Source organism: Platichthys flesus, chromosome 14, assembly GCF_949316205.1.
Source record: "Platichthys flesus chromosome 14, fPlaFle2.1, whole genome shotgun sequence".
Classification (NCBI taxonomy): Eukaryota; Metazoa; Chordata; class Actinopteri; order Pleuronectiformes; family Pleuronectidae; genus Platichthys; species Platichthys flesus.
In genome coordinates this window covers 1,246,305-1,273,506 of record NC_084958.1, presented here as the reverse complement: position 1 = coordinate 1,273,506, position 27,202 = coordinate 1,246,305, and the positions used below count along the sequence as shown (strand labels likewise).

The following is a 27,202-nucleotide window of genomic DNA, read 5'->3' as shown; positions in this document are numbered from 1 at the left end:
AGCCACTGACTGAGTTGGAGCCTCCCCAATCTCAAATATTAATATTAACAACAATCGGCTCCAACCGGCGAGAGAGAGAGCTGTCTGCGAAGCCTTCTCAGCCATGATTACATCAAATCATCAAATGAAACATTTCTTCGCTGCAAAACAGAAAACACAACGTGGGTCCTCCTCCATGTTTTAGTCTACAATTATTAATAAGGTTATAGTTTTGTACCCTTGTTCCCATATCTTTCGATTCCAAGGTTTCGGTTTTACTCACCAAAATGCAAAATGCAATGCAGATCATCAGATGTGTGTGCTCTGAGTGCAACAGTTCGCTATTTTTAGCAGCTCCCTATTCACTGAGCTAGCAGTTATAGGTGCATGCCCCCACTGATCAGATAACAACTGGATTTAATAATCATACTACAGTGCATGCATTACATAAGATGGACAAACTTTTACACCATTTTTAGAGGATGTTGAAAAAAAACTTGTGCCTCAAATCTCTTCCCAGCAAGTGAACAGGGCCACTACTAATGATTCGGTTTTATCTCTTTCTGTGTAAATGGTTGCATCCTGTATCAATGAATGTGTTAACTCGCTTTCTGTTTTGAGGTGCAGGACAGGAGTCTCATTTATAAAAAAGATTTATAAAACTGTGCGCACACACACCTGAACGCAATGTTCCCTTTATAAATCACAGTCCACCTGGAAACGTGAGTATGTGAATCTGCCTCTACAAGCATAACTTTAGGACAGCGACTTTGATGGGTTTGTTAGTGACGCGGAGTAGCCTGGATGCCAGACAAACTTAGCCCTGCCATCAACATTTGAGGTCGGGAAGTTCGGTCTGGCATCGCTCCGTTGGGGAGAAACTATGCCCGAACAGAAGCTGTTCGGACCAATCAAATTGTCAGGGCGGGATTTATACAATGATGGACAGATGATCAGTAACGTAATCAACCACGTCACCAAACTCGCTTCTTCAGCCTGGTCTCCTTCGTCGTCTGTCCATTTTTTAAACACGGAATGTCGCGTTCCAACTGTGTTACTAAGTTCTTACAGGACCGACAAATGCGATACGATTTGTTTGATGTGTTGTGGAGTTGTAATCCTAAACAGAGAACTTGTTTGAATTCCCCTTCTGTTGTCCTGGAGTTTTAATTTTACCAATTTTACCAAAGACATTATTTAATGTCCCCCTCTGCCCATCCACTACAGCCACAAAAGCAGTCATAAGATAAAAAGAGAGAGGGGGGGGGGGGGGTTACGTATTCTCCACATAGGCTCGACATTTGAGGGAGCAAACAGCGGAGAAGTTCTTCAAAATGGATGAAATTTAATGAATAATTGAAATGGAGAAGTGCAGTGAGTTGTATGATCCTCAGAACATGTTGTATAAAGACAACACCAAAAAAGACAAATGTTGGGACACTGTTGCTTAATGTTGGAGCAACAAGTAAGTATATGCTTTTATACTACTGGATCAACGGGTGATATAATTAGCGCTGCCCGGCGCTTCAGCGTCCAGTGTGAACAGCCAAATGCGGCGCGCTAGGGATTAGTCCTGTGTGAACCCGGCGTTACTGTTTCTTTCTAAAATGCTGATTGTGTTGGTAAGTTGTCCGTGTATCCTTAAATTATTTTTAAAACACCGGCAAAAATCGCTTTTCCGATCTTCTTCTTCTTCCAGCGTGCGTGCAGTTGAGTTCTGTTGACAACAACTATGCGTAGCTTAACACACGTCACATACTTGTGCTCTGATTGGTTGTAGGTCCATCCAATTGAGCGAAGAGGCATTTTTTTCCCTGGTTCGGTTGAAACGCCCCATAATCAGAGCCCAACGAAGCGGTATCAGACTCACATTCTGACTAGAATTATGTGTATAACCACGTCAGGCTAGAGGTGGAGGTGAACAAAGATAAATTGTTTGGCGGCCACAGCAGTGATCATTAATAAAGAAAATACACTGATACACTGCTGCTGCTGTTAATACAGTGAGTGAGAATGATAGAAAGCACAGGTTGAATGCACTTTTCACTGCAGCAATTGTACACACAAACACACACACCCCACACACACACACACTCCCACACACACTAAATAAAACCTAATGACGTACTTTAGCTTAAGATATTAAAAACTATTAATGACTCAGATCTGCAAATCTGCTGTTTAATGGCATCTGATCGTAAGTTGTTTTATATCTTTTTCAATTGAAGGTTCTTATGGAACAGTTATGTCACACAAGCACAAATTACTCTGTTGTCTTAAACGTTACAAATGAAGTGCATCAATAATCTGGCTTCCGTTCTTCACCTCATGTCTGCATCTCTAAAATGTTTGTACTTGTGTCAAAGTTAGCCTACAAGTGCTCACATTCTCTCTGTCAGGCACCGTTTTTCTGCGAATGCAATGGTTATAAATGAGGCCCATGGACTCGTCTGAGCTTTCCCCCTTTTCTTCTTTAGGTAGCTTAAACTTTGATTTAGCTCTTTTCACTTCCCCAGAACTGGTATTGGTAGCATTGTGCTTCCCTTTGGTGTTTCAGTTCCAAACACAGGAGAGCGGAGAGACTCCTTCCTCAGGCAGTCAAGTAGATTCTGGGTTGTTTGGGTATCTAAATGTAAAACACTTTCCACATAAGTTGTTTGTTTGCTTCAAGATTCAAAACATTATTGAACTGGATAAGTTCTATCATTTCCCATTGGATTGTGGACACAATTCAGCTCCAGTATCTGTGCTCTCAGGTGTTCCCACCCTATCTGGGTTTTGAGCACGCTCAACCTGTGGTGCTACACCTCTTGGGCATTGTACCAGGGTGCCTATCACACTTCTCTATATGCAGCAAGTACATACATTTCAAAATTCTACTCTCTACATGCAGACATGCCCTGGCTGCATGCCCTTTTGTGAATGGGTTCCGGGTGTGACTCATTGACAGCTAGCCCATCCATATTAAGGAACAAAACATAATAAGGTAAAAGATAACAGGCCAAACAGATTTTAATCTAGTGTGAAATTTAGCAAAGAATCTTCTAGAGATTAAAGGTCTTGCCTATTTTCTCTGCATACGGCGCACGGTGTACAACAAAGTACAAAAAGCACATGATCCATGATCATGTATTATTTGTCATTTTTAAAGCACAGATATACTGTCGGTAAATGGGTTACCATAAGTCATTTCCTTTTTTCCTGTCATGTTTCCTTTAAGTTTAAAATGCTGATATTCTGACATCCAGGTTGTATCATTGTTTTACATGTTTAAGCTAAGAGAGTGCCTGGAGCCAGAAGTCTATGAACTGTTCCATAAGAAGCTGACAGAGCAGGCTCTAATCAAGGACCCCAAGTTCCTCTGGTGCTGTCATGTAAGTAAAGGATGGGTTTCACAATTTTTATAAGCACTAAATAAGATTACGGGCTCTTTTTTCTTGGCAGCGGAATATGCAAGCTTTTAGTACTATTATGGGTCTCATACTTTTGGCTGAGAATAGACAACTCAGAAATCCCTCCTCTCCCTGTTACACTTGTGAATTCAAATTTAACATCCTCCAACTAGTAGAACTTTAAATGCCATTAAGATGAACATTGATATTTGGTTCAAGTAGTAATGTCAGTAAATCAGTCTGTGTTGATCTCTGAATGCATATCAATATCAATATTTCTTTCAGTATCAGTTCTACACAGCAGCTTTATATTATATTAAAATATTTCCCCTTAGATCATTAAATCCCTGATGAATCTGCAGCCTCTGATTTTAAAATATGGGCTCCTTCAGTTAAATAAGCACAGACACACAGCCATCCCTATCCCCACACATGTTCGTACATCTATATTAGTGAGGACACTCATTGTATAAAAAATTGCATTCCCTAGCCCCTTACCCTAACCTTAACCATCAAAACTAACTGCCACACCTAACCAACACCTAATCCTAACCCTAAAACAAAAGCTAACCCCTCATACAGCCCATTGAAAGGGGTTCAGAAAGTGAGAAAAGGCCAAAATGTCCTCAATCTGTAAGATGTAGCCTCCAAGTGGTCCTCACAAAGATATCTGTACAAGTACACACACACAAACACACACAAACTATGTTAGTTTTTTGTCAGCTGATATTTACGATGCTGATACAATGTCTATTTAGTCTAAGTTTTGCTCTAAATCTTGATCTAAATGTCAAATCAATAAGATAAAATAAGATACAGCAGTGTAAGTACCATTATGCATTTCATAAATAAACTGCAACAAAGTTGCTGCTAAACTGTCAGATATGTATAGAGGCAGATGTGATGTGTGTATTTCTGCCTCTCTGCATAACCCAGAATGATATCCTGAGACATTCCTCAAGTCATTGTTATATAACAGCAAATGCAATAAATACCAAACCCTCTGTTCAATCTTCATCTTCACCAACCTACATGAACCGAAGTAGCAGATGGAGAAACCCACACATTCTATGTGCTCAAGTCCCGCCTCTTTATGCTTGTTGTTAAACTTGTACAATTAAGGCAGTATCTAAAATCTAGACAGTAAGTAGATTCAGTGATACTGCACATGTTTGTCTAACTCAGTGGCATTTTATTTGTGTGCATCTTTTCAATAAAGGTGAACGCGCAAGGATCCATTTTCAAATGTAACATTGTCTAAAGTTATAAGCTTATGTTTTATTCGATGGCAGTCAAAGCCACTGTATTATTTTAAGATGATAATACAGATCTCTACTCTCCTCTTCCCCACAGTGTTCATATGGGTTTATCTATGATGGAGACCAGCTGAAGGTTACCTGTTTTCAGTGTCGCAACAGTTTCTGTGCTCAGTGTAAAAAACCTGTAAGTGTTCAACGTTACTGTGTGTTGACTTTCTATAGTTGCTGCCCTCTCATTAAGATTTTCTTCTTCACCAATTCATTAAAACCATGGCCTAAAAAAAACAGATATTGCAAAAACCAAAGCTATGAGCCGCAAGTAGTCTGAAAGACCTGACACAGTTCATCAGCTTTGCCCAATAAATTATTAACGCAAATAATGATAGGGCAAAATGTGAAATGGCATGTTACATAAGATCAACAGAAGGCATTGGACACAGGCAGTGATCCAGATTCCAGCACTATACCATCTGCACTGCTCAGTGGAGTGTACAAAGTTATAAAACTATGGAAATATCCAGAAAAACTTCAGTCAGAAGTAAAGCAAAAATTAAAGAATGAATGGGTTCAGTGTGGTGTTCCAGATCTTTACTTCTGAAGAGGGTCGTAAATAACACTCAGCTCGCAGTATATTAAGTCCCTCTATAGGTAGATAAAGTGTAATCCTGAAATAAACCCTCCCAAACCCCCACCCAACTCCTCATTAAGGTTCTGATATTCAGCTTTGAGTCAATCTAATTCGAATAGGTGTTGATTCAAATGGTGGCTTGAATGTGTAAATGCAACTTGTATTGTAAAGTTGAAAACACATTAATACATACCACTTACCATTTTCCATTTTGGAGCATGAAGTGAAGAACTGTTTTTGTATAAATACTTGCCCAGCTCAATCATAAACGTACTACACGTACAAGGCCCACCTGTTCCCCATGAGGGGCAGTTTCTGTATCTTGAAAAGACAGTCAGGATTCTGTGTTGAGTGACAAATAATCTTCAAATGGCTTTAAGACTTAATACACCACATGTCTGTGTGTTGACTCATCTGTTTCGGAGCTTTGAACCTTCCCTCATTTTGGACACAAATCCTTGTCCGTCAACCATAACTAGTTATTTTAGTATTTTATTTACAAATGGCCACAGTCGGGGTATAATGTCACCTTTTATCTTTTTAACATTTACCTGTGGACATTTCAAATTAAAGCCTTGTCATCATGAACAGTGCTCTATATTTTACTATAAATAGGCACACACACGCACATCTTTCCAGGATTTAAATATGAGTGACAACTGTCATGAAATGTACTGACCTGAACTAGTACCAAATAGTTTATTGCTGTATCTACAATGTTAAACACACCGATTTTTACCTCCCTATTTACCTTTTTAAAGCACTGCAAGACTTTTACTAGTGTAATTTGTGCATCTTCTCTGCAGTGGGAGTCTCAGCATGCCGGTCTGTCCTGTGAACAGTACCAGTCCTGGAAGAGAGAAAATGATCCAGAGTATCAGAAGCAGGGCCTGGCCGGATACCTCAGAGACAACGGCATCAGTGAGTGTCTCATACACACACACACACACACACACACACACACACACACACACACACACACACACTTCTTGCAGCAGTAGTTGAGGGGAAAGTGATTCTGTACTAGTGCAGGTGATATGCTCATTTGGATTTATGATTCTAATACGAAACATAAACACAACCATAACCCATTGGGTGGTTTCCACTGGGGTTTCATCCAGCTTACACTCTAACTTAGTCAAACAGAGGCTGCTAAACTCCTGGAACAGCACACCACCACGGCCATTGTGCTTCCTCACTCGATTCTCCACTAAACTGCTATTTTCAAATGTAAAACACTTTGAAGTTATTACATACTTCACATAAAAAATTATTTGTCTGATGAAATCATTCACATAACATGTAATAATAAATTCATCACAATAGTTAAATAATAATATTAAGAAGAATAATAAGAAAAAGAAGAATATAAATAATACAACAAAAGGATTAGTCATTGTTAGCAAAATAATGCTGTCTGTAATAATCTTATTTTTATGCTAATAACGTTTCAGTATTGTGACTAAGATGTTTCCAAAAGAAGGCACAAAGAAGTTCATAAACATGTTTTAGTAGTACAACAGTGACAGATAAACAAAAGAAAAACAATTTACCACTAAGAGACACTAAACATTACAAAATAACAACAAAAAAAAACACAAATGAAAATGTGTGTACAATGAAGAAATGACGTGAAATTGGTTTTGGAGATGGTGTGCGAGATGTAAAGCCCATCTGACCCGGGACTTATTCCCTGTCTCCACATCTGTACGGCTCAATTTTTCTCCACCAGCTGCCCACTGCTCTCACAAACCTTATCCCAGTTCCCCTCTTCACTACAACTATTGCTCTTCACAAACAACAGCTGTTTTCACAAGCTCCTGTCTGTCTCGGCCTGCCTGTCTACTTGTTTGTGTGGGTCTGTAGAGAGACAATTGTTTATCTATCTTATTTAAGCTCTATCATACTGGTTTTAATGAAAATAATAAAAGTGATATTATTGATGTAATATATTATGATGATAGCATCACCAGTTAAAAACAATAATAATAAAAAAAGAAACATATCCTAGTAGCCGAGACTTTAGGACCCACAAGAGAGCCTATATTCCTGGGAGCAAAGTGATTAGGATAACAATATTTTATGACTCGAAGTGTTTTGGATGATTGCAAGACCCCAACCCTAACCTCTAACCCTTATTCATTTTTAACTACATATTATGTGTGGTCTCTTACGATGCCACAACGGTGCTGTCTCTCCATTCTCACCCTTTTTGCCCTCCACGCTCCAGCCTGTCCAAACTGCCGCTTTCAGTATGCACTGTCTAAAGGAGGCTGTATGCATTTCTGCTGCTCTCAGTGTCGCTACCAGTTTTGCAGTGGCTGCAACAACCCTTTCCACACTGTAAGTCTCACTCATTCTATAATTCTCATCATTGTTGTCATACTAGTAATCCAGACTATATTGTATTTTATTAGATAAAATGAGGGTCGCCTAATCAGTCTTTATTATTACTCAGACTAAATATTTTTGCAATATTTTGTTTTTGTTAAATTAGATTTTTTATTTTTCATTCAACAGGATTTGTTATTTGCCACTAATGTTTTCTTGTTGCAAATGAAATCTTTGTACGGTTGGTTTGTTCTTAAAGGGGACATATTATGAAAATTCCACTTTTGTAGTGCTTCTACACTTTAATTTGGGTATCTGGCATGTCTACCGTCCCAAAAACTCTGGAAAAAAACAACTCCCATGATTTGTTGTGGTTCCTCTATGTCATACGCTAGATGGCGTCAAATGGGATTACGACCGAATAATACATCATGTTCCAACCATGCCCAAGTAGGGAGTCTTGCTAGAGAAACTTCAGAGAGAGCTGCATGTGAGGGATCCCTCTCCTAGGATGGACAGAAGTGCAATAGATGCTGCATGTAACTGAGAACATAAACAGAATAACAGTATTTACCACATTGACTAGAAGAAACACTTTGTAACACAGTTACATGCCACCTTAGTCCACAATCCACCGTTGTGATCAACAATCAGCTGCCACCTCAATCATGGTCCTGGATCGAATCACGTCAGCACGTCAGGAAAATATACATTTTGAACAATAACTAAGTAAAGAAATAATAGCAAACCTTCAAAGATCTGATTTATGTATGTGACGGATGTGATAATAAGATGTGATAATAATATCATGAATAAAAAGTTCAGGGGCCTCGTTTATACCACAGTGCGTACGATTCTTATTGAAAGTGTACGTGCGCACAAAAGCCTAAAATGCCGTACACAAAAAAAGATTCAGATTTATCACAAAAAAAGATTCAGATTTATAAAACCGTGTGCACCCACACCTGAAGGCAAATTTCACTTTATAAATCACATTCCACCTGAAGACGTACAACGTAATACTGTGTATTTAAATGTTTTACTCTATAATACATTTTGTTCTGATTGCAAAGTTTATTTTACCTTTCCTACTGTATTCCTGTATAACGTTGCAAGGAGCAAATTACTAAAACCGGTATGCATTTTACAATGATAACCTTCAAAACTGCAAGGATAAAAATGATTCAGACAAGAAATGGCCTTAAACCTTTTTATTAAAGACAATGTAGTATCAAACATATTCAATAACTGACTAAATACAATGCAATCCATTAAAAAAACACCATCACTCATGCTTAACAAGCTCTCAATGTGCATGAGATATTCTGAATTCAGGTTTCTTCTCTAACTATGAGCACAGATGGCCATACAACTTTACTTTGAATAAAGCCACTGAATGAAACGCATTGTCACTCATTTTTATTTTCTTGAAACATATAATCCATAAAATAATCAATAAGTCCCTAACAATCTTTATACCACGTCAATACCCCACTTAATGTACCCTGTCTTCAGCATCCACCTTTCATTAGTTTTTATCATTTGCAAAATAATGTGAGTGAAAGAAAGAACCGTGCTCAAGTAAACTGAACTAAACAGAACACTTATCTCACCACGTGAGCATCTGGGTGGAGTGTGGTCTATTCCTTTGTGAATGTACAGGTCTTGTAGTAAGATGTGTTTGGGCTCCATTAAGCCCCACTTTAAGGAGATGATTTTTTTTTATTCTTTTTTTCTGGACCAGCTTCTACTGTCTTCTAAATCACAAGTGATGATAATTTGCAGAGCTTGTGGCATCATATTGAGACTTCAATTTGAATGCAAGTTGGCATTAAAACTGGGTGGATTCCCTCATAGAGAGATCTCTTAGCCAGATTTGCTTGTGTGACACTTAACCAGTCAGTTGTGGAATGGCTGTGAGGGTGAGGTACCATCAACATTGGCTGGAGTGGGAGACATCAGTAGAAGGAATGGGATTTTAGATTGTAATTGTTTTTTTATTTACAGAGCATCTTATGGAATAGTTATGGCTCAATAAAAGCACAAGGCAGAGTAGTTTTTTTTATATTGCACATTTTGACAACTCAGGAAATTCAAAGAGCTTTCATAAAATATAAATAGCATCATGACGAATTGTAAAAGCAACATAAGACAATACATAAAAGTTGCCTTAAAAAACATATTCAAAAAAAGAAATTAAAAGTGTAGCAATAACACCAATGGTTGTTATTATATAGTGGAATTATGTTTGATATGAAATTAAATATGTGGGAGCATCATTATATGTATAAATGTAACATTGAAATAAAATGCTTCAAACACATCTGGGGTGCATGCACCTTAAGGTTTCTGTAGAATTTATTAACTTTTGTCAGGTGTCTTCTGTTTTCCTGACTTCACATTAGACCTGTGCCGTGGGCGAATGCAGTGTGTCAGGACTACACGCCCATCATCCCAGAGACTGCCTCTTCTACCTGAGAGACTGGGAACCTTCCAGACTGCAGGCGTTACTCCAGGTGCACACACACACACACACACACACACACACCAGTGTTAATTTTGGCAGCTTTTTTGATTTAGTCACATTTAGTCATTTTTATCCTTCTTAGTTTTAGTTAAGTTTTAATCGACGAAAACGAATTACATTTTAGTCTAGTTTTAGTCGACAAAAACGAATTACATTTTAGTCTAGTTTTAGTCACATATAGTAGCCACATTAAACTCCTTTTCTTCCCTTCTCAGGCCCAGGGACCCTGTGTTGTTTCTAAAACTGCATAATAATCTAGCTTGCAGTACTTAGGTTTTCCATTAGATATCCCTACCAGCATAAGTTTATAGCAGGGGTCAGCAACCTTTACTTTCAAAAGAGTAATTTTGCCCCCTCTTCCCCCAAATAAAATTTGTCTGGAGCCGCAAAACATATTTGATAACAAAGCTAATAAAGTTTAATATTAAGTTATACTATACTAACTATAGTTTGTTGCATTTACTAATTTAGGGAATGACAATAAAGAAAACTCTTGACATTTTATTGCTATTTGTACCTGTTACAACAAAGGAAAACACTGAACGCTTATGAAGAGAAGAAAATACACAGGCTAGTGTAGGCCTACTTTGAAATAAATTAAACACAGAACTTTGTAGGGCTATTTGAGTCCTCCCCGTATTTGTGGGAAATGTTTGAAATAGGAAGTATCCTATTTTGAAATAAAAAAAACATATAGCTGCAGCCTAATAGCCTAGAAATATATATTTAGTTTTAAATGTGAAAACAAAAAGTGAGAGCAGGTCAGGCTGGAGGCGGACACAGAAACTGAAGCTCGGTACAAACCAACTGCAGCTTTTGCTCTGATCAAGAAGCTGCTGCGCTGATCTCTGAGCAGCTGAGACCAGAGAAACTCTGTGTTTTCACTGATTCCATAGTTAAGAGGCAGCCGGTGAGTCAGTGAACGGCTTCTTCATGTGAACGAGCTCTGATCTCACTGTGTCTCTGAGCGAGTGAGCGGGGCAGGGGGCGGAGCCTCTGGACCAGTGCGCTATCTGTTACGTTGCGTCTTCATCTCGTCTTAGTCATGGTAAAAACATTGTTAACGAATATTTTTCGTCATAGTTTTCGTCGACGAAACTAACACTAACACACACATACACACACACACACACACACACACACACACACACACACACACACACACACACACACACTCACCCTTCTTTCAGGTATATTTATCCTAATGGATTGTACATACGAATTCATTGTAGTCACTGTCTTCCACTGGGAAAACTATGGCAGCCAACTTTGGACAAATTACAACAATAGTTTATAGAACACATTTCACAAGCCACAACACCATAACCTTTCACAAAGTATCAATCAGAAAAAGGAAAGAAGATTACTTTTTCTTCCAGAACCAGGGGGCCCAAAATACGTAGCTGATCACACATGGATATTTACTTATAAAGATAGTGAGCAGTAGCATCCCTCTAAACCCCCATGCCTATTCAGGATCAGTGGTAGTTTACTTCTGTATGGTATCACTGCGCAATCTTGATTTAAGTCTAAATCTGCTTGGTTTCCATCCAATTCTAAAGTATAAGTGGTGTCCTGACCTTTTTCCTTTTTGTGAAAGCGAGTAACCAGTTGTGTTTTCTTTGTGGCACACAGAAGAATGAAGTGGTGTTCAACACTGAACCCCCTCTTGGAACACAGACAGGTGGGAAATGACTCACATACATTAACCATTCGAAACTTGTGACAACTTTGTGTTCAACTGTCTTCCAAATAGAAGTATGATAAATGTGTGTATTCTTACTATTATTTTACTATTAGAGTGACATGAGCCAACAACATACTCTTCTCATGCACACTGGTGATTGTGTAATGGTCTTGTGTTTAGTAAAAAAATACACTTACAGTTTATCTAATGTGGTGACTCTTCTTCAGGAAGGTACTTTTAATTATTTTCAGTGTTGATTGGACTTCATGGTAATTCTTCAAATGTTACAATTTGTGCTGCTTTTTAACTATATTGTGGTCTACAGACAGGTGATTCTAATACTACGACCACCACAGTAATTTCAACTCATGAATTATTTGTCAATCATTTGAATAAACATGTCTCCAAAGCTGTACGTTAGAATTCTTTATAAGACAAATTTAATTTGTTTTCACCAGGTGGATCTAAGAAACTGGGTGCTGAGTACATTTACTATTAGGTTTTTAATGTACACAAGAAGATTTTGTTATTATTTCTATTTATAATTGTAATCCCTGAAACAAAATATCAAACCCTGTGAGCCTGATTTAGAAGTGATTCATAAAATCATACTAGACCTACAGTAATATTTAGTGTTATGATGAATAAAAAAAAAATTAAATAATAAGATATGTTACTATACATTTGTGTTGCCATTTTTTCCGACAACTGATGTTCCTGATATCTATTTGGGGAGTGTTTCTTTAAACAAATCAATTTTCATTTTTATTTCTGATGATCATAATCGGTCTGAGCCTCTGCAATGCATGTCTTTAGAGGCTGAGTATCTCTGATTTCATGTCTCCCCTGTGATCTGTGTGATACTACCTCAAATGCATACACTTTTTTGCTCTTGTACATTTCAAACACTCTCTAAAAGGACTCCAGCCTGCTGCATTTTTAAAGCATGTCGATTTCAGGCAAAGGGTATCAGTTCCACAGCTAAAAAGGTTAACAAATGCTACAGAAAACCCTACAAAATATAATATAGATATTGCAAGCTTACTGCAAATAAGCAACTCTTTCCAAACCTAATTGATGACAGCAACAGCTAAGCCTCAGGTAGAAAGGTTGGAGCTAGTTTGTTTGATTAAATACTAACAACCTAAAAAAAATAGGATACATTGCTTCTCAACATTCAAATGTAATTATAAATCAAATTTATATGATACCTTTTACCCCTTCTGCTCTTTGTCTGTCTTGTCCACCTTTGCTATTTGTTTCCAGGTCTATGTGGAGTGATTGAGCAAAAGGATGAGGGAGGGCAGCAGCCAGATTCAGCTTGTGGAGCTCAGACCCAGCATGGTCATGCCGGACTCTGCGAGTATGACAGCTTAATTACTTATATCTAAAGCATTACATGAGCTACATGTATGTGCTTCAAACCCCTGAGTCAGTACGATATCCAAGGTTCACTTGTTATTCAACTTTATGTTACCTATATGTTACCTTTCTGTTGGTCATGCTTCTTTCCGTCACACATGTTTAGTTCCACAGATACACATACAGTATATATGAATACAACCATGTTTTTTTTGTCTTTGGAAGATAATATCTCAGAACACCTTGAGATGTTTTCTTAAATATGGTCAAATGTTTCTTTTAGACTAAAATATGAACCAATAAGAGTTTGGTGGTTTAAAGGGCCCATATTGTGTAAACTACATTTTCTGGGCTTTACTATGCGTAATCACTTGGAGGGGTCAGAAGGTACTCTCATAGTATGTAAACAGTCACTCTGCTGACCTTTTCATCAGCCCATTCAAAGAAATATGTTATCGAAATGTCGCGTTTCGTACTTCCTCTCCGTATGATGTCATCATGGAATCGCACTTTTCTCTCAGCCGCATCCAGCCGGCACAAGTCCAGCCTCTGAACACACAACTCGCACTCCCAACCACCACCACCAGTCCTCCTCACCTAACTCGACATGTTGCTGAGCTAGCAGCTTGTTAGCTACCGCAGAAAAACCAAAACAAAAAACACCAAAGAAACACTGCAGCATGGAGGGATCCAAGGAAGAGAATGAGTCGCTGTACATTCCTCCTAAGAACTTTACTGTTCGAGACCAGCGGCTACGCTTTATTTCTTCTGACGTGGCATTTTGCTCAACTCATTTGACCACAGACTCTCAACCTACAGCAACTCCTCAAGGATACAGCTGTTCCACACTGCTCGACACATATTCTAGATGCAACAGAGTTTCAACTCGGTACTGTAACTCGGGGCGTTACTCCTACATTGGCCGACTGTCCTGCTAGAACACACATGAGGACGGTTTAATCTACCTTTCAGAAACATCCTGTTTTAACCAATCGTAAATATGTGGCCAGTCTTCTATTGCTGCAAACATAACAATGTGACTTTCAGCCGGGTTTACCAGAGTGAAGGTGCCAGAATGAGACCGGTGATAGGCCTGGTCGTGTGTGTCTCAAAGTGCAGTCAGTCAATCAGAGGAGGGGCTCAAGAGGCAGGCGAGAAAACCTCTTCTCGCTATAGCTCCAGAGGGAGGCAGAAGAGAGGACATAAAAATACACATTGCCGGAGTTTTTCAACTTTAAACCACTGATATATATTCTAAGGGGTACCAATACCTCAAATTACATCCCAGAAAGGTGTGAAATATGAGCCCTTTAAGGTCATCCTGGAGGCCTTGCAAAACCATGTTTTTGCAGAGTAAACCTGTGATCTTAAGAACCCCTCAAGAGAATCCTTACAAATTTGATTAGACTTAGTTGATGAAAGGTCAAGGTCACATTGGCTTCATAAGATATATATTTGGCCTCTTGAATCAAGTCTGCTTTTGGGAATTTCTTAAGATTTTTAACAGATGTCAACTTACAGTCAACTCATGATTAGTTTTTAGTCCTGACATGCAGTGTGAACTGTGGGACCTCACAAAATCAGTGTAGATTATTTTTAGTTTGCCTTAGGTGCTGCAAAGCATTTCAATACAAATTAGGCATTTTATATAATCTACAGCACAATGAATGATAATAGTGGATATATCCTCTTGCCTCATATGATAAATTGTGAATAATGTACATGTCTACACAGTACATACACTAACGTATTTTCCAGCTCTCACAAACAGCTATATCTTTCACTTTCTATTCTTTACACTGACACTGTTCACCCATCATTCCACTTTACATTTTGTCCCTGTTGAGAATCACCGATGGTTACAACAAAAAATTTGGGAAACTACAAATTAGTGAAATATGTTCTACGAGTAGATAAAAACAGTAGAAAGGAGCCAAGTTAGAGTAGTGAGAATGACATGACCTTTGTTGTACAGATGGAATTATTGCAGTCGAAAAGTATGTTGAGATCAATGTATCAAAACAAAGAGGAAACATGTTTTTTCTAAAATCATTCTCTCTCTAATAAAAGACCAGTTCTTTCTGCAGTTACGGTAAATACAAGTTAAAACTCAGCAGGTTTGCCAGGTCCATGGTTTTGCTGCAGATCTGGACTACTTTTGAAGTTTTTCTGTGGCTCTAATATGTTTTGTTTAGGGGTTGAGTATAAATGAAATTATTTATCGATACCAACCAAATCCTAAAGTGACTGTAGTCGAGATCAGTATGTACAAACTGTTGTTGATTGTCCATATTTAAGTTTCAGCTAAAATAAGGATCATGCTTAATTGCATAATTTAATTTAACTGACTGTGGACTATAGTGGATCCGATCTGGATAGCCGATCATGATCTTGCTGGCTGCTGACCATAGAATGATTGCAGCAGGACTGCTTGACATATAGTATTGAAGTTATCCTTCAAGATGTTTACCCTCATCAATGCTGCTAAATACTTTAATCTTGATGATGTTTCCTACAGCTGGCATCTATTGCACTTCTGTCCGTCCTGGAAGAGGGATCCCTCACATGTGGCTCTCTCTGAGGTTTCTACGTATTTTTACCCTGTTAAAAGGGTTTTTAGTAGTTTGTCTTTACTCTTGCTGAGGGCTTAGGAGAGAGGATGTCACACCATGTTAAAGCCCTATGAGATGAATTGTGATTTATGAATATTGGCTATACAAATTCAATTTTATTGATTGATTGATTTAAACATTGTATTAAATGTGCATCACTTATTTTTTAATCAATTAAAATTGAACAGCAAACAACACAAATAAATTATTCATTCAGTAATTTATCATTTTATTTGGGCACCTTAGGGAACAAACAGTAGTTGCAGGTGAGAGACCATCGTCATCGATAAAGCCATTGTCATATTCACAGTTGCTGCTGACTTTTTCTGTGCTTTTCGGATCATCTCTGTTCTATAGAGAGCAAACAGAATATGCGCAAGTTAACTAACCTAACCAAATTAGTTTAATCAGACAGGGACAGACTGTATTTACCAATAACTACTGTATGACAACTGCAGACCATAAGTTACATCTGTTTAGTTTATCTTTTTTTGCTTCAGGAAATCTTTGAAGGGATTTATTGGCAGGAATTGAATAGAAAATAATCCTGATGATGTTTTGATGAGTGTTCTTCATCTAATTTGCATAAATTATTGTTTTCTACACCTTAGAATGGGCCATTTATATTTAAATACTTTATATTTACATGGGAAGCCATTTCACCCTATGGATGTTACGGTTTGAGGGAGGAGATGGACCCAGGATGCAGGGGTACTGCTCCGATCTCTGCCACCAACTGCAGACCTCTGCTGAAGGCTGCGGGGTCCACCAAGGGCCAGGCGGATCCCCTCTAACGGGTTTGAGTGTCCCACGTCCAGCTCCGTCATTAAACTATCAAAACAAAAAACCTGTTGTTTTCTCCACATGTCGTGAGAGATGGTTTGTCTGTTCCTGCTGTTTCGACCAGCTTCTCCTGCTTCCTCGTTCCTTGTTCTCCGTGCGCCTTGTCGCCAGTGTAACTTTTGTTAGTGTTCCTGTTTTGTTTTTGTCTTATTTAAGACCTTTTTGTATATTAAATCCCCTTTTGTTATAACCTCTGCATCCTGGGTCCATCTCCTCCCTCAAACCGTAACAATGGAGGTCATTTAAGGACCTTGGTTTTTAGAACTCAACATTATAAACAGTTTATTGCTGGCACACAAAACATTAATGCTTGTATTACATTACATTACATTTCATTTATCTGACGCTTTTATCCAAAGTTAGAGATTTCCTTGCACAAGCTACTGCTTGCCTCCTGACAGGAAATAAAAAAACGGGGTCCATATTACATATTGCCTCCACTGGCTTCCTGTTCGTTACAGGATATATTTTAAATGATATCGTTAAGTAAATCTCTGAATGGACTGGCACATCCTTCATTTTCACACTCCAGTTAGAGAGCTAACGTCAGCTACTCAGCTGCTCCTTGATTGCTTAAAACTAGGCTCATAACAGACGACAGCTTACCACTCCATATTCGATCTGCCCCCTCTATCGCCTGTTCAAACCATTGTCAAAAACACATTCTCTTTGGCCTCCTATATGAAGTGAGAACGTTTTTTAATCCCAGCAGATTTATTTAATAACATTTTTAATAGTATTTTCATATATCACGTATTGCTATTTTCTAGTTTTACTTTTTAATTTGTAAAGTACTTGGGTCAACCAATCTGTTTAAAATGTTCTACATAAATAAAGATGTTTTGCTTGGCACATATCCAAGCAAAACTGGTATTCTACGATGAAATATCCATATCTGAATCAATATTGAAACAATCCTGACCTTGTGAATCAGAAACAATTTGATTTCGGAAATCCATGGCGATAACCAGCCTTAGTTAAGAAATTACCAAAGTATATGGGTAATGTCAAAACAAAGTTTAATAGGTGTTTTATCACAGTTTTAAAAGGTGCAGTGAAAAATTATGGGTGCAACTATGGTAAAAACATTTGTCTGGAGCCCTGATAAATAAAGAATAATTTAATATGGCCCTTGAAGGATATTAAAATACAAAAAAGCATACAACCAATTGTCAATAGATGATGTATGAGTCATGATGCAGGCCAACCAGAAACACTGAATGACCACTGAAGCACTTGCAAATCGGTGAGCATGAAATGCAGCATTCAAATCCAATGACAAGGTGGCACTGTGATTTATATTGTGGAACCAAAATGAGGACACCATATTCTCTGAGCTCCACCTGAGCCTGGCACATCTAGAGTAGAAGAACACTCATTTGCGACTGCGACACTTGGTAAGCAAATTGGGTCAACTGGCACTTAGTAACTGGCTACTAGACTCACACTGATCGTTGGAAACATCTCCAACACCATATCTCTTAGCTGCAGCCACTGCAGTCCCCTGCTTTTTACCCTGATAACCGATGAATGCAGGCAATGTTCTGTGCAAACAGATCATGAAATAATGAGACCAGAGCTCCCGAGTCTGTTCAACCGCCAACTCCAGGTCTCTCACCAAACATGATGGATAAGATCAGATGAGAATTACACCTTATTGTTTGACTATTAACATAGAGACCTGGCTGAACAACAAGATATCCTGCTGGCCTGTTTACAGAGCTGACCGTACAAGGGACTCCAGGGAGAACTGAGGAGGAGTTGTTTGTCTTTATGTGAATAACAGCTTCATTGTTTACAAACACTGCTGCCCAGACCCAGAGCTCCTCACAGTAAGGTGCAGTCCATTCTTTCTTCCAAGGGAATTCATAATAATAACAATTATGGCAGTAAACATTCCTGACAAGCTAAAAGCTGCATGTCGACATCAGACAAACAGCTGAAGGCTCACCCGGATCGTTTGATCACTGTACAAGGAGACTTCATTCATGTATTCTCTCAAACTGGTCATGCCCAAACATCATAAAAATGTGATTATCCCAACCCGAGAACAGTTCTACAGCAACAACAAAAGATTACCTCATCAGTATGGATCCTGCAAACCACTTTGTTTCACTCCTTCCAAAATAAATGCATTTGCTGGCTAGGCCCAGGTTTGAACAACAGAAGACAGTGGAAACACTACCGCTTTTGTCCACAGAGGCGCCAAAATCAACGAGCTCCTGATCCCACACCCGTTTCGAATGAAAACATCTCATTTATCTGTTATCTGTTCGTCGTCTGTTATCTGTTAGAATATTTTAATATCAGTAATTGCAGCAAGCTGTCATGTTCTAACATGTAAACTTGCTAAAATGGTGCTATTCTGATATCCAGGAAGCATTACCGGGAGTATCTGGTCAGCCTGATCAACAGCCACTCCATCGACCCTGCCCCCCTTTACAGCTCCAATGAGCTGCTACTTGCCTGCAGGCGGTACAAGGTAGACGACACCCGCAAGGATGGGGAGGATGGCTTCACCTTCTACAGCAGACTGCTCGAGGTGTGTGTGTGTGTGTGTGTGTGTGTGTGTGTGTGTGTGTGTGTGTGTGTGTGTGTGTGTGTGTGTGTGTGTGTGTGTGTGTGTGTGTGTGTGTGTGTGTGTGTGTGTGTGTGTGTGTGTGTGTGTGGGTCTGTTTCTGTGTGTCTGTGTCAGTGTGTGTAGAGTGAGCTCCTTTTTGTAAGCGGTCCAATCAAGGGTCAAACCATAATAAGTTACTTCCAGTTGTTTTTCCAACACTAATATATAACTGTTCTGTTTTGATAAATTAATTGATTAATTACAAAGTACAAAAAGACCCTTAAAAGTAAATGAGGAACTGATGTTAATAGCTTGTTTGTTATTATTACTACATAAATTGGTCTAACCATTAAATAAATATGCTCCATTTTATTTTATTTATAATATTTAATTTTGATTTGTGCCACTAAGCTTCCTTTGTACTCTTTGCAGAAATTGATGGGTGAAGTACCGCTTGGCGACAAGGTGCCACGCAAAAAATGAATGCAAAATCATGGTTTCTCATTTCCTGTGGTTAGGTTGACTTTTTCACATCAAATTCAGCTACAAGATTCATAATGACAACTGTTTTCTTTTTCCTGAAATGGTGTTAATACAGGATAGACGCATCTCTAGGCATACAAATGTCTTTTCCTCTGGACAGTGTTTTTTTCGTTGCCATTTTAATTAGCGTTTGTGAAAGAAAATAGAACATAAAAATATGGTTTAAATACCTTAGAGGCTTAATCCTCTCAAGTGAAAGCCTAGGTGATAAATTCATCGAAAGACAACTTCCCACAAGCAGGGGTCTCTATGAATTTAGTCTTGAGCTATGTGAGTCACCTGCCTACGATGAGTCTCAACACGACTGATGTTAATTGTTTCATAAAGTAGGTTAGCAACTGGCTCAGACAGCTCCACTTTACTGAACCAGCCGAAAGCACATTCACATTAAAGGCGCGCAAGCCAGTCACATCAACATGAACACATAGGTATAGATTATTTAATATGAGATAAAATGATACCCCTGGAAACCTTCTTTGCTTGTTTGCAGCATATTATGAAACTGCTATTGAAACCAAGTGCAGTACACTTCAAGGTAAGAAAGCAGGCAAAGGTTGAGAAGAAAGCAGCTCAATAAAGATAGTAATCCTTAATGAGGTGGATATACCTTTTTTTCATCTACAGGCATCATCTCAGTGTCTCCTGAGATAGGATTTATCATGGGTGCCTAGCGGTGCGAGCACTACTATGCGCAATACATTGCACTCATATTGTCATTCCACAAAGTTTATTTATAACTGTAACTTTGCAGACTCCAGAATTTTACATTATTGATGATGTCACAGGTGAGACTTCTCTCTGACGACCTTTGTGTCATCCATGAATGGTGCCACTCCTGTTAGCTGATCCCCCTGCAGCTCCTCTGCTCTGTTCAGGACTTCTGAGTGTAATGAAAATAGAAAGGTTCCCCAAACCTGTATATGTGCCACAATTAGTGTTTTAGTATTTTATTTATTTAATGAAATTAAAGATTGCACAGTTTAAAACAGTGGTAAGTTTTAATTATTGTCTCTAAAAATCCCTTTTGCTTTTGTTACATGCCCCTTTATTATTAACTCTGCTGTTGTTTCTGTCAGGAGCTTGTAGGATGTTGATGTGATTGGCTCAATAGTCGGCAGGTGTTGATCTGTTCCTCGGAACTGAACATGATGTTAGCAGTGCAGCACAGGTTACCATGGTGATCTATCCCCAGTTAAAAGTGAGCTAGCGTCTTGATACAGAATACCTGAGATAAAACCAAAGATAGCTTGATCTCACGCATTAAATCTGTGTTTTGGTGTACATTTTATGTTTTTATTATTGTGTCAAAAAAATACTATAATAGTGCATATTTATACTTGATATGTGAGTATCGTATCAGTGGGTACACACCTGGTATTACCTGGTGGTTTTTTCTGATCCAATCTCAAGTGGACATTTCTGAGTACAGGTATTAATGCATTCAGATAAGATAGCAATCCGATCACGCCAACGTGTCCGCATTCTTTTAACAGTGTGAAAGAAAATCCATCCTTTGCAACATAAGAAGACTGCTATGCTCTAAGCTGCTGCACTTTGAATCGCCACAATATTAACACTAATCACCACATAATCGTAAATGGTCTGTATGTATATAATGCTGTCCTTGTCTCGATGACCACTCAAAGCGCATTCACACATACATTCATAGAGTGCATTTATGGGAAACTATGGATTTGTGGTTTAGTTTCCAGGACACTTTGGCATGAGGATGAGGAAGACTGGGATCAAGCCACCAACCTTCTGTTTAGAGGACCACGACTCTACCCCCTTATTCACAGCCACCGACGTAATGATTTCTTTTAATATTCATTCAATTAGTAAAATCTTACTTCACAGATGCATAAGAATCATTCAGGCTGTCCTGACTAACCTCTCTTTCTTTCTTGCTCTTGCTGACACAAACACACACACACACACATACATCTGTAGTCTCAGACTGGCCCAAAACAACATTTCGGTCAAAACTAACACAAATGACTTGGGGAAGGGAGCAATTTGTTATCGAATCTCTCAGGACATATGATAATACCAGGTGTGTACGGTCCCAGTAAAAAAGTTTTATAGTTGTTTATAGATAGAATTTTGTCTTGCATAGCATTAGATCCTGTGCTTGTGATTATATGCAGCAGTATGATACTTGATGAATGTGAACTCATGTTTAACAGGTTTGTTGATGAGTATTCCTTTGAATATGTTGTTATTCTGTGTTCTGTACTATGTCAAAATAAATGTCAATGGGGTTGACTTCTTTCAGTGCCATGTGCTCGACTTGTCTGTTTCATTGTATGACATTTCAATGTGTTTGTTTGCTGCAGCTTGATGTCTAAAAGATTATCTCCTGGGTTAAAGGAATTTACTGGAAACATGATGTAAGCTCAGGTTACTCGGTTTTCTTTAATTTATGGTACACCCTTTGAGAAGATTTAGGTTTCACTCAGTTTAAAACTTTCTTCACAGCAACCTGTCTTCCCCCCAGCCTCAACTAAGCCTAACACAATTTTCAATATTACTCTAAAGCATTTGAGTTATTCTGAAAACATTTCTGTGTCTTGTCAGGAGTCTGTGCTTTATTAGATCTCAAGACAGTTTTCAAGGTTTTTGAGCTAGTATCTCTTGAGGTGTAAATCGTATGTGGTATTGTTAGTTTTTCAAATTCATTAATTCCCCAATGAATCAATCAAACAGGGTCCGCCACCAGCACCACGATCAGCCCACATCCACCACACTGGATCAAACACCGCGACCCCCGGTGCGCGATCAACAAACCACAATCCATGGTGCGGCCACAGAGGCTCTGGATCTGCGGGTGATAAAGCAAAGGGATTCCGGGGAAGGGGGATAGGGATGGAGAAGAGGAAGGAGAAGCTGGAAAGAGAAGCTCCGTGTGTCATGTGTCATAAAATAGAACAAGTTGCGTTCTGCGGCACTAATTAGCTCTAACTATTAGCTTTATCAAAAAGGAAGGTTTTGAGCCTACTTTTAAACGAACAGATGGTGTCTGCCTCCCGAACTGAAAGTGGTAGATGATTCCACAGCCGAGGGGCTTGATGGCTAAAAGCTCTGGCTCCTACTCTACTTTTAGAGACTTTAGGAACGACAAGTAAGCCAGAATTCTTGGAGCGGAGTGCTCTAGTGGGTTGATAGCGTACTAACAGCTCTTTAAGGTAAAATGGCACCATATGATTCAGGGCCTTGAAGGTGAGGATTCTATTCTATTCTATTCTAGATTTAACTGGAAGCCAGTGTAGCGATGCTGGAAAAAGGCTGTCCTAGGAATTTGTTTTGGGTGTGAATTAGAGGACAAATCAGGATCAAAGATCACTCCCAACTTCCTGACTGTTTCATTGGAAGCAAGGGCAATGTCGTCTAGTGCAGCTATATCATGAGATAACGTATCTTTAAGGTGTTTAGGGCCAAGTATTATAACCTCTGTTTTATCTGAGTTTAATAAGAGACAATTGCAGGTCATCCAGGTTTTTATATCCTTGAGACATGCTCGAAGATTAGTTAATTGATTACTTTGTTCAGGTTTTATTGACAAGTATAACTGGGTGTCATCCGCATAGTAGTGGAAATTTACAGAGTGTGTCCTGATAATGTTTCCTAGTGGAAGCATATATAATGAGAATAAAATTGGGCCGAGCACAGAATTTTATCATTGAAAAAGGTTACAAAGATATCGCTATTGATGGATCAAGGAATAATGGGTTCGGTGGAGGTGTGACTCTCTGTCAGCCTGGCTACAGGGCTGAAACAAAACCTGGGGTTGTTTTTATTCTCTTCTATTCGTTTTGAATTGTAGGCAGCTCTTGCTTTGTGGAGAGCCTTTTTATATTCTTTAACACTATTCTTCCAGTCTATGAGATTTTCAGCACGGTTGCTGGAGCGCCACTTCCTTTCTAGTTTTCAATCTATTTCAATCCTCATTCTGTGCATGGTTATGAGCGTATAGGTAGGTACATGGTAATAGTTAATGATTCTCATTTTTGTTGCCATATGCTGAATTAGATTCAGTGGGTGCAATGGTCCTTTAAGAGTGTTTTTTCTTTTCTCTTTTGCCCAGCTCCATATACTGTATGAGGCCACTCCATGCATGCCAGTTTCCCTACATACCACAAATGACACATATAGGTCACTGCCCTACCAGTTAATCATGAGTCTCTGGTGGGGTATTGGGTCAGAAAATAGTCCCCCCCTAGTCCAAAGCTGTGCTACGAATTCTGAGATGGATTCCTTTCCCTTTCCTGGTTGCTCTGTCTATTGATTCGTCCCTTGTTGTTGGAGCGTCTATGGTGAAAGAGGCACAAATGTACTTTAATTGATGTTACTCTGGATAAGATATATTTATTGGAAGATAACATTTATAGTAAAAGACCCTAAAAAGAATTTTAACTGGTTATGAAACTTATTCATCTTGTTTGAATATTGCTGCCTCTTTAAAAACCTAAAACAGCCAATAAGACCATGTCTGTGCTTAACCGCAAGGTCAGAGCGACGGTTTATGCCAGTCATGCTGGAAAAGCTTATGTTCGGGTGAAGGAAGAGAAGGCAGAAGCGGTGTATTAGAGCCAGGCTATGTGCTAGGCTAAAGACTAGGCCAAAGTCTAAGCCGTATAGACTAGCGGTCCAGAGTCTGTTCGTAGGAAACCCCTGGTCTCGTACAAGATGGATGCGATCAGAATGATTAGTTACTATAAATCCTGCAAACAGCTGTTTACAGGATTTAAATCAAAAAATTTAAGGGAACACTTAAATCACATTTCAGATCGTAAAAAACGAATTATTCAAGTTGAAAAAATTTACTGATGTACATTGTATAATTTGTTGAGAACAAAATGACGTAACAATGGTCAATGGAAACCAGAATCATCAACCCATTGAGGACTAGATTAAAAAAGTAAAACATTTAAATCACAGGCTGATCTAATTTGCATAGATTCCCTCACGGAAACTTCACCAACAGCCTGTATGCACCCTTGACAACATCTGGGTAGTGAGTTCCTGTACAGTCTGTGGTGGTACTTAGCAGTGTCGAATGCACAGACATATAACGTCCCATACACTGAGAAATATATATATTTTTGGGCCCTGTAATGTTTACGTGGCTTGTTTGTTGTTAAGAGGTAAAATGCATAGGAAAGGTCACATGTCCTATTTGAAAAGGTTTTAGTCTGACTAACTGTTTCCAATGAAAGTTTGCAGCACTGCTGCTAGTACTGATTTAGATATCTTTTAATGCCCACCAGATTGTATGTGTAAAAAGCAACTTCTTACATCAGTATTGAAGGGGGAATAAAAGGTGCTGTTTCTATAAAATCATCAGTTATTTCATGTTTTATAGAAGTCTTTGGTTAAAACCATAGTATTGACAAAAGTAGCTCATGTTAAAAATGCAACAAATCCATGTTATAATAGTGCTGTAAAGTACATCAAATAATATATCATTATTACTTAGAAATGTTTGGATATAAAGTAAATAAAACCTAGTGGCATCTATTGCACTACTGTCCGTCCTGGGAGAGGGATCCCTCACATGTGGCTCTCTCTGAGGTTTCTACGTATTTTTACCCTGTTAAAAGGGTTTTTAGTAGTTTTTCCTTACTCTTGCTGAGTGTTAAGGACAGAGGATGTCACACCCTGTTAAAGCCCTATGAGATGAATTGTAATTTGTGAATATGGGCTATACAAATAAAATTTGATTGATTGATTGATAGTTAATTTAAATATTTTCAAAATTCGAAATTAGATACACCAACTTAATTTAAACATAATTTACTAGCCAAATATGAGTATATTTTATACCTAAGGGTAAAATTGACAGTAAAATATACTTAAGTAATCTGAATCTACCAATTCTTACTAGTAGGTAAACTTTACGTGAGGATTCCCCAAGTAAAAATTAGAAAGAATTTCGGAGAGAAATTGTTACCGAGCTTCTGTTAAGTAAATGTCACTGCAAATATTTTGTAGTATAGGTGCTTGATTGGATTTAGGTCAGGTGAACGTAAGGGTCACTCATTGGCATCAATGCCTTCATCATCAAGGAACTGCCTACTAGGGCTGCATGCATGCATGTCCAATAACGCTGTTTAATATCGGCGTAACGATATCGCCGTGACGATATGATTTGCGACACCGAGTCGGGGGCAGGCAGAGGGAGCCACAGCTCAGCTAAGTCTACTTATAGTATTAATTTGGGTCTTTTCATAGAATTTTGGTCGGTGAAAACTTATTTTTTCTGTAGTTTTTAGTGGCTCTGTCTGCAATTTAATGCTCCTCTGTTTCTCTGTCATTCGTATCGTGCGCTGCGCTGACTGCGTCAAACCAAACGGAGCGACACCATCTTTTCTAGCTCCATACTTTTATTAAGTTTATAAGTTTTACCCAGACTGAGTTTACACAAGTGTCCGATTGCACTATGTGTGTGAGAGAGCAAGGAAAAGAGGGAGGGAGCGAGCGAGGGGCTGATGACTGAGCTGCTCTGAATAAAGCTTGAACTCATTAATAAAATAATCTATCATTATGTGATGATCAGTGTTGATAATGTGGTGTCAAACAAACTTCTAAACTTAAAAGATAGAGAGAGAGAGAGAGACCCACACATACCATCTAAAGCTACCAGTAGTGACAAGGACACTAGCAAAACACAAAACCAGTGAAGCATCAGTCAGGAAGGATGGTAAATGGTAAATGGTTTTGTATTTATATAGCGCTTTTCTAGTCTTGATGACCACTCAAAGCGCTCAACAGTACAGTTTTACTTCACCCATTCACACACACATTCATACAGTGCATCTATTCGCAGCACTTTGTTATTCTATGGGTGGGCATTCGGGGTTCATTATCTTGCCCAAGAACACTTCAGCATGCAGATGGGTCAGACTGGGGATCGCACTGCCGACCTTCAGGTTGGAGGACAACCACTCCCCTAAACCACAGCCGCCCAATCTCTGCGGATTGGCCGGATAAGGAGAGAGCAATTGTCTGTAGCCACCACAAGTAAAACCTTTACTTTGTTTGGGTTGTCTTGCTCTTGCCTCTTCATTTCACCTATTAACACTTTCATTTGAACCAGAGCAGGGTAAATTGATTCACAATCACTTGTGTTTCCTGAATTGACAGATTGATATAACTGAAGTTTAACTGGCTTGGTGTTATACTGCGATGATTATCATATCCCTTATTTCATACTCAATGGTTATTTAAAATCAGTTCTAATATTGTTTGAAGATTGTTTTTACTGACGAATCAGTTGATATTTTATGCATCTTTAATTGATACGAATATTTTGAAGCTTTAAATACTTTAAAACATTTGACCTCAGTTTACAAAGCCTTCATTTCTCATGTAACTGATGTCCTCGCTCTCGAACCCTGTTATGTGTGAGTTTCTGATTATTTTTCTAAATGGTAAAATGTTTTTTATTTATATAGCACTTTTCTAGTCTTGATGACCACT

At 38.6% G+C, this 27,202-nt stretch overlaps 1 protein-coding gene across 1 annotated transcript in view; it reads left to right on the top strand.

Moving 5' to 3' along the window:
• The window catches only part of rnf31 (ring finger protein 31), a 49,949-nt gene extending 27,942 nt beyond the window's left edge, over window positions 1-22,007 (top strand). The window contains exons 16-24 of the mRNA XM_062404941.1: window positions 3,255-3,353; window positions 4,725-4,814; window positions 6,065-6,179; window positions 7,489-7,601; window positions 9,995-10,105; window positions 11,752-11,800; window positions 13,070-13,166; window positions 18,997-19,162; window positions 19,613-22,007. Coding sequence (XP_062260925.1) covers window positions 3,255-3,353; window positions 4,725-4,814; window positions 6,065-6,179; window positions 7,489-7,601; window positions 9,995-10,105; window positions 11,752-11,800; window positions 13,070-13,166; window positions 18,997-19,162; window positions 19,613-19,663 — 891 coding nt within the window. The 3' untranslated portion in view covers window positions 19,664-22,007. The remainder of the gene's footprint in view (window positions 1-3,254; window positions 3,354-4,724; window positions 4,815-6,064; window positions 6,180-7,488; window positions 7,602-9,994; window positions 10,106-11,751; window positions 11,801-13,069; window positions 13,167-18,996; window positions 19,163-19,612) is intronic.
• Window positions 22,008-27,202: the final 5,195 nt, after the last annotated feature.